We start from the raw sequence: 8,103 nt of genomic DNA, 5'->3' as shown, positions 1-8,103 counted from the left end.
GAGGTTGAGTTAGAATATTATTATGGGTCTCACCATGGTGTGTGGAGATCCGCATTAGGTAATTTACATTGGGAGATCTGTCTTTTGGTTGATTGATTGCTAAATTTTATTGTTTATCTACACATTACGTTTGATGGTGACTTTGGAGGATGTGTTAGCATGTGCGGTTTGTTGGATTTGACCTAGAAGGGTTTATTGTGATGTTTTTGGGTCCCTTTTTCTCTTGGAGTGGACTGCTTTGAGTATTTTTGGTCCAGGTGGCTTATTTTGTGCAATTTTGTTTATTTTGATTGTGATCGATCCTAAATTAGAGTTTTGACAATCTAAGTTATATTTAAGAAGGGCGGATGTATGAGTTGTGTATGGGATAGACTGTGAATTGATGAGAAGCAAACGTGAATGATATCAAGGTGATTTGAGACTGCGGATGTGCCAAAATTCAATTTGTGAAGAGATTTGAAGGTGATACATTCTGTGAGATAGTAGTGGTTCTCAAAGATGTTTGTCATAATGTTGGTCGCTTAACATAGAGGTTCAAGTTCAATTTCATGATAAGGAGATCCTTCTCATATTAGTTTCGCTATTTCTTTTTCTACTGAATGATAGCGGGTCTTTTGGTAGCACTTTGTATCTTGCCCTAAAGCAACGTGCCTTAGTTGTGCAGGTCCATGTATCTTGCCCCAAGGTAGTGTGCCTTAGTCTTGGAAGTCCATCAAGTGAATTTTGCTCCTTGGCAATGAACCTAAAACATTATAATCATTTTATTTATATTGTGAGCATGATTCTCACTGTGGTTTTTCCCTGACTAGCTTTTCCACGTAAATCTGGTGTTCATGTGTTGATGGTTGATGCTTTTTTAGTATGGTTATAGAATGATTGAATGTTGTTAATAATTGATCTATTTTGAAGATTTAGACTGATTCACCCCCTCCCCTATTAGTCCTATCGTGGGTTCAACAATGTCATAAAAAATGAAGAGCTTTATAATCCATTTGTTGATTCCAAGAAGAGGATCCAAGGCAAATTCCCATAGAATTTGCGGTGGGTTATTTAAATAAATTCCAATGCAAAATCAGGCATAAGAGAATACCTTTTTGTCCAACATTTGTTGCGACATACAAATTGATTTCCCTAGCAATAAAGAAATCATATGTAGAATGTCATTCATCCAAAACTTAAGTGGAAGTCTCAAGAGATGAACCCAGATAAACACTCTTGAAGGGAGCTCTTTTGCCAAATTGAATCTTGCATGCCAATGTTTGATGAAAAGACCCACCTGGTTGTAAAAGTATGCCTCCCCCCTCAAAAATCTTAATTTTGTTTGCCATGCGTGAAATACCACCCGTGTGAGGGGAAAATGTGCGTGCAAATACAAAGGATAAAAGATAAACCAATTAACCAAAACAATCCATTAAACTCAACACTTCAAGATCAAAATGGTAAAATCAAAGCAAAAACACAAAGAAAAGCTATGCAAAACCCCAAATCCTTGCTTCGATTTGATTATTTTATGATTGGATGTGTGCTCATGACGTCGATTCAGATACTTGATTGTGCTCCATGATTTGATGAAGATGATAATGCAAATGAAAATGGATGTGTGAGTGTGAGTAGTGATTTCGGTAGAGTAACGATGCGTTGAATGAATAGTGGATTCGAGAGGATTTGGTCTAAAAATGGAGGGATTAAATAGAAGACGAGAGGAAGGAGAGGGGGTGTGAAGAGGAGACACTTGTCCTCCCAAAAAGGACAAGTGGCTCAACAAGAGGGAAGAGGAATGACATGTGTCCTCATGGACACATGTCTATTTTGGGCAAAGCCACCAAAAAATAGGATATTCTCCCCAAAAAAGGGGGAAAAGAGGTTAGGATGTGCACACATGGAGGTTAGGAGGGATAGGATAGGGTTGGTTGGGAGGTTTGGAGGATGACTAGGTTGGGAGAGGTTAGGATAGATAGGGTTGGTTGGAACCCCAGGGTTAGGACAAGGGTTAGGTTAGATGGGGGGTTAACGTTAGGAGCCATGTGCTCAAATAGGATTTGAGTCTAATTAATTAATTCATGGGGGTTTTGGGAAAAGGGATATTTAATTAATTAAAGGTAATTAATCAAATGAGATGTAAGAACAAGGATAATTAATTAATTAGGAGGATGGGATAATCAATTAATTAGGAGGATGGAATAATCAATTAGTTAGGAGGATAATCAATTAATTAGGAGGACGCGATAATCAATCAATTAGATTAATTAATTAGGAGGATAGGATAATTAATTAATTAATTGGAAGAAAGGGATTTGGGAGATTAATTAATTAAGAATTAATTAATAGGAAGAAAGGGATAAAAAATTAATTAATTAATTAGATTAATTGGAAGAATAGGATTTAAATTTTTGATTAAATTAATTAGTCAAATTTAGGGGTCTACACCATCGTAAAATAATTGTTAGTTGCCATCATAATTTCAAAATCTCCCTTGGGGTTCTAGGTTTGTCGAGACCAAGCTTCAAAAAATAGAAGAGAGACTTGAATCCCCACAAACTTACAAATTAAGGCATATATTGAAGATGAAGGGTCTACCCTTACCGGAGCCTCAACAAATGACATGCTTGACCCAACGCTAGGCAAAATACTCGGGACACCAAAAGGACCAAAACCCGCTTCACCACAAAGTTGCTCTCAAAGGAAAGACCAAAAAATCTTATCTAGCAATGCCCCCACTATAATTTGCACCAAAAACTCCCTCCAAACCTTCCACTCAACATACAATAACACACATGCACCAAAACTTAAGAAAATTCTATAGGAAAATGAAGAAATGTCTCCAGACATGCTTAAAACAACCTCACGCCCCCCACACACCATTGAACCACCCCAAAATGCCCCTTGTAGCAAGAAACGCCACCATGTACGCATTGCTAGGGCAAGAATGCCCTAGCGTGCACAATTGTGAATGTTTTGAAATATGTCATATTACACCAAGACATTAATCCTTAATAAAAGGATTGGATATGACCTAAAAGGATAATGAACCTTATTCTAACTTTTTCTTAATTTATATAAATATATACATTTATTTAATTGATTCAAATTATATAAATATTTTCTTGTAAAATATATTTTGTAAACTAATACAAACATTTTCATTCATTCTCTTCTCCAAGATGATTAATCAAAATAATCAGCAGTCAAAATCCAAAAACTTACAAATTCAATAATATGAACTAGGTATCAAAATTTAATGTCATTACGAAAGCTACCAAACATAAAAATAAATCTTTAACAGTAGTGGGAACATGATATGATTCTTTGAATACAAGCCTTCAAAATATCTCTTGAAATAATGGCGGCAACACGCAACAGATTGACACAGAAAGTTAAAATACAGGGAAGTTAGAAGGACTATCAAAGCAACTTCCAGCCTTGTAATTTTCTAGAATCCTCTCCCATTTAGACCTGGTCAGTGATTATGTGTCCCAATTGAAATTCACTCCCACAAAAATATCTTCATCCTACTTCATACGTGTCAATTAGATTGGGCCCCGCACCCTCTAGATTATCCCGATCTTTCTGAGAATCATACAGTTACCTTGACCTGTAAATAACCATGGTGGCAGAAGATATTTTTATGAATGTACGCTTCTATATAACGAATAAGAAGAAACCAAAATAGTATACTTTTCTCCCCAGAGCGTCTGAAGTTCTAGTTTCATCTAGAGGGCATGCGTGGCCGGTGAAAAGTTCTGCACAATTTGAAATTTTGTGAAGAACAGTGACATATAAATGTAGAGGTGTCTGATTGTGGTAGTTGGAAAGAGAAATAGATTTTCTATTGAGAATTGATCTGGTTGATTTGGGTATTTCATATTCAGCTTTGAATCTCTGCAGGAGTATTGGGTTTGTAGTGCTGCTGGCAAGGAGATTGGTGGAATTTTTCTTGTTTTAGCTTGCAATGGCCCTGGAAGGGAAATTGGGTGCTTCGTTTTATGAAGTTCTTGGTGTTAGCAAGGACTGCTCTGAGGCTGAAATACGGAGTGCTTACAGAAAACTGGCAAGGGTGTGTATTTTGTTGTTCCATGATCAGATTGATGTAATAGTGATCTCTGGTATTTATGATTGAGCATTTTGTGATGAATGGGTTTGTGATCAAAGTTGATCTGGATGGGTTGCTGAATTGTTTAATGGATGATTTGTTAATGTTTTTGCTTTCTTTCTTTTTCGTTTTTTGCTTTTTTGAACAGAAATGGCATCCTGACAAGTGGAGTAAAGATCCTTCTCATGCGGAGGAGGCGAAGGCAAGGTTCCAGCAGATTCAAGAAGCGTATTCAGGTGATTAAAAATGTTCCGTCTAGGGTAGCCTGATTAGCTCAGTGTGTCAGCAAAGGGTGGATTTGTTAATGGGATGTTTTCAATTTCTGCAGTTTTATCAGATGATACCAAGAGGGCAATGTATGATGCAGGCGTGTATGATGATGGCGATGATTTGAATGTGAGTCTCTACATTTATCTGTATTTCTTTTTGATTCATTTCCTTCTAGGTCACTATTGCATGGGTTCTATCCAAAAATCTTTTCAAACTCACCATCATTCAACCTTGCCCTGTTAGAAAATTTCAAATGTTTAGAAAGAACAGCTATGGAGCATATCTTGTTAGAAAGATTTGAATCTTTGGAAAGAAGGGCTATAGAGCCTACCCTGTTAAAAAGATTTGAATCTTTAGAAAGAAGGGCTATGGAGCCTAACCTGTTAGAAAGTTTCAAGTCTTTAAAACTAAGAGCTATGAAGCTTACCCTGTTGGGAAGCTTCCAATCTTTAGAAATAAGAGCTATGGAGCCATGGGTAATCTACCATTGTGCAACAAGCAAAGGAGAAATAATAGAGATCCCACCCCCCTGTTTATCTTAATGGTGATTTTAGAGGCTTAAAGCCAGCCCCCTGTTCCCACAAATCTTGACTTGTTTTGGTTGATGCTTGAAGTTTAAACTCTAGCCCAATCTTATTGGGATATAACTGAGAATGACAGCATGGTCATAAGTGCTGCGTCAAGCAAAAGAAAAATAATGAGGGGATCCAAACGCTTTTGCCTTATTATAGATCTTTGAAAGCTGAGAGTTAACCCTCTGGTAGAATAGATCTTGATTTGTATTTGTTGATGTTTGAAGCTTAAATTTTAGCCTGTTTTTAAAGGGGGGTTAGGATGTGGTTCAATAGAGGGATTTCAGGATCTCAGGATGTGGTTTTATGGAGGTTTTTCAAGATCTTAGGATGTCGTTTTATAGAGGGATTTCAGGATCTATTGTATGGTATAGGGGGTCTTTATGGGATAGAAAAATCTATATAGAGGATAAATTGGAATCTTGTCATTAAATATAGTAGCCCTGTATTTAAATCTCAATTTCTAGTGGGTGCCATATTTCTCTCCAAATAGTTACCACAAGCCTATAAGGTTCCTTCAAATGATGCTAAACGATTAGAAAACCTCTAAATCGATAGGAGAACTTTCCAACCCAACCACACTCAATTGCTGAATGGCTGAAAATCTAAAAATTAAAAGGGAGGAACTCTTCTCCGGCAGTTTTTCCTTATATCAGAGGACATATTAATCCATAATAGCTCCTTGTGTGGGAATGCTTCCGTATTGGGCTATCACTGAGCATGATCATGGGTACAAAAATACAATTTGTGCTACTCTTATTAATGTATAAGTCAGATCTTAAACTATGTCCTTGTAACCTTATCAGATTAGTGTTTTCAGTTTTGGTTAGAGGCAACCTTGAAAATTTACCTTAAACCCTCAAATCTATGAGGTTGAAACCTCCTGTGAGGGAACCTTTCAACAAAGATGGGTGAGGATCTGCTTTAATTGCTATCCAGGCTTTATAGATTCCTTGTGCTCAGATTATCTTAAAGGTTAGTCCTGGTTGGAGAACCTTAGCAGATAAATCGGAATTCCAGCATTTCGTTTGTGTTACCTAGAACAATGAACCCTATTTTTTTACTAGCCCAAAATAAAGGAACTCTCAATCGTAGCAGTACTCAGTAGTCTCATGTCTGCAATACCCTATACTCTCACCTCTGCTTACAGGCAATAGGATTGTCATCTTTGTCTGATCTCTGCTTTGAGATACCTTTAATGAAAGGAAATTGTATAGCATGATGATTTCTGTTTTCTTTTTTCCAAGAACATATAAATTTTGAACCATTTCTAAATGTTAATTCTTCGGATTTTCAGGGTTTCTCTGATTTTTTAGATGAGATGGCAACCATGATGGCTGATACGAAGACTCAGGTGAGATCTCTCTCTCCAGCCTTTTGTTATTTTGGGTTGTTTGGGATAAACATGTGAGATTTTTAAATCTCATTTTTTAAGTCCTTACAGACACATCTTGTAAGGGTAACTTGATTTTGTGAGTTGTCTTTGCAGCCTTTTGTTTCTGAGATAAACATGTGAGAATATTTAAAATCTCAAATGTTTCAGAGTCCTTCCGAATCCATGACTAGGGAGAGCTGTTTTATGAACTTGTTCTGAAGGTGGACTCCAAACATTCGAGATTTGAAAATTCTCATATTGGTCATCCCAGAAGCACACAATCAACATCTAATTATCCTTGAGGGTTTACCAGTGTAGTTTCAGTTCCTTTTTGACTTAAATGTGTGACAAGATTATTTACCTCCTGGAATGCAGAATAACAAAGAAGACACATTTGAAGATCTCCAGGAAATGTTCACAAAAATGGTGAATGAGAACTGGTTTTCCAGTGGGGACACTCAACAGCCAGAGCACACCGTAGAAAAGGATTTCACAATGCAGAAACAGTATCCCTTATGTGAAATTAATGACCTCTGGAATGATGGAGAAGATGAGTGGTATGATGACGACAATGAAGATGATTACACTGAAGATAATTGGTACTCTGCTTCTTCAATCCAAGACCATCACAGCCTTGAGGAAAAAGAGCAAGGAATAAAGTTCAAGAAACCTCGAGTTAGTACAAGCAAAGGAAGTGGTTTTGAAATCCCCCGCTATGGGGCAGTTGACTCATATACTTCACCGACTTATGTTGTGTGATTACAGATGAAGCAAGTTGAAAGGGAAAATTTTCCTTTCTTGGAACCCCAAGAAAATTTTGGGTAGATCTTTGGCAAAAACCCAGAGAAATGTAACCATTGATGAACTGGGTAGCTTTTACAGCTTTTGTTCCCTGTGCTTCGATTTAGTTCCCTCAGAAATATTGTAGGTTTAAATTGAGAGGGAGTTGTAATTAAAAGTCTGATTTTTTTCTTCTCATTCGTTTCAGAGAGTTACATCACAATCTGGGATATGATGAAAGGTCTAGAATCATCCTTCTTGTAATTAAAGGTTTATACCGTTTAATAAAATTTTCTTTGCAAGGTACATTGTTCGTTTGCATTGAATGATGATATGATTTGTATTGAATGATGATGGTTCTCCAGAACAGATTCTTGAATGGAAGGCCGATTTTTTTGTTGTTACTATTATTTGCTTGGCTGTTGTATTTATGTGTTTTTTGATATTCTGGTTAATAGTTGAAGAGGTGAAAAAAAATCTCGAATGAGAAATTGAGAGTGGAGTTACGTGGGTCCTGCCAAACTAATTTTTTTTTTTATCGGTAAAGGCAGAGCCATAATTATATTGATTATGTAGAATTTACAAAGCTAAGATAGCAAATAGATTTTTAGCAGGATTCAAAATGGAAGCATCAAAATTCCTTCTAGTAGAGGAGAAGGAATGCAACCAGGCAGTCCATGGAAGGCATAAAGAGTCCTCCTTAATTAACATATGTAAGTCTGATGAGTCTCTTTTAATAAAAAAATTAAAGTCTACATGGCAGAAGCTTGCTGCCCTATTAACAGAGATTATGCTGATAAAAAACAAATACCCACTCGAGAGACAAAACAGTAAGCTTAAAGAAGCTAAAGGGGACCTAGCTTGCATTTTCCTTGTGGGCTTTGAATGGCAGTTGCTCCTTTCTTGCACGCCCACGGCTTCTGCTCGGAGGGCGACCCCTACCACGGCCAAGTCCGGACCCGCGACGACCCTTGCTAGCGCCACCCCTACATTCCTATTCCATTTGAGGGTTTTCA

The 8,103-nt window shown here is 37.1% G+C and overlaps 1 protein-coding gene across 2 annotated transcripts; it reads left to right on the top strand.

Annotated features, from left to right (window-relative positions):
• Positions 1–3,495: 3,495 nt before the first annotated feature.
• LOC131078820 (uncharacterized) lies at positions 3,496–7,393 on the top strand. 2 transcript variants are annotated; one of them, XM_058016599.2, is made up of 6 exons: positions 3,634–3,788; positions 3,886–4,054; positions 4,239–4,326; positions 4,419–4,486; positions 6,230–6,286; positions 6,683–7,393. In XM_058016599.2, exons 2-6 carry the CDS (start codon positions 3,950–3,952, stop codon positions 7,064–7,066), a joined length of 702 nt encoding a protein of 233 aa, XP_057872582.1. In that variant the 5' UTR covers positions 3,634–3,788; positions 3,886–3,949; the 3' UTR covers positions 7,067–7,393. The 2 variants fall into 2 exon arrangements, with proteins under 2 accessions (XP_057872581.1, XP_057872582.1); XM_058016598.2 differs by having other exon boundaries at positions 3,496–4,054.
• Positions 7,394–8,103: the final 710 nt, after the last annotated feature.

This window comes from Cryptomeria japonica, chromosome 2 (genome assembly GCF_030272615.1).
Source record: "Cryptomeria japonica chromosome 2, Sugi_1.0, whole genome shotgun sequence".
Taxonomy (NCBI): domain Eukaryota; kingdom Viridiplantae; phylum Streptophyta; class Pinopsida; order Cupressales; family Cupressaceae; genus Cryptomeria; species Cryptomeria japonica.
The sequence above is the reverse complement of the archived record's forward strand: the minus strand, read 5'-3'. Positions and strand labels throughout refer to the sequence as shown.

Bases quoted from the DNA above. Each gene is read 5' to 3' on its own strand.
- LOC131078820 (XM_058016598.2), top strand. From the start codon at position 3,950: ATGGCCCTGGAAGGGAAATTGGGTGCTTCGTTTTATGAAGTTCTTGGT. The intron at 4,487-6,229 runs GTGAGTCTCTAC...TCGGATTTTCAG, and splicing joins ATGATGGCGATGATTTGAAT to GGTTTCTCTGATTTTTTAGA. The intron at 6,287-6,682 runs GTGAGATCTCTC...CCTGGAATGCAG, and splicing joins TGGCTGATACGAAGACTCAG to AATAACAAAGAAGACACATT.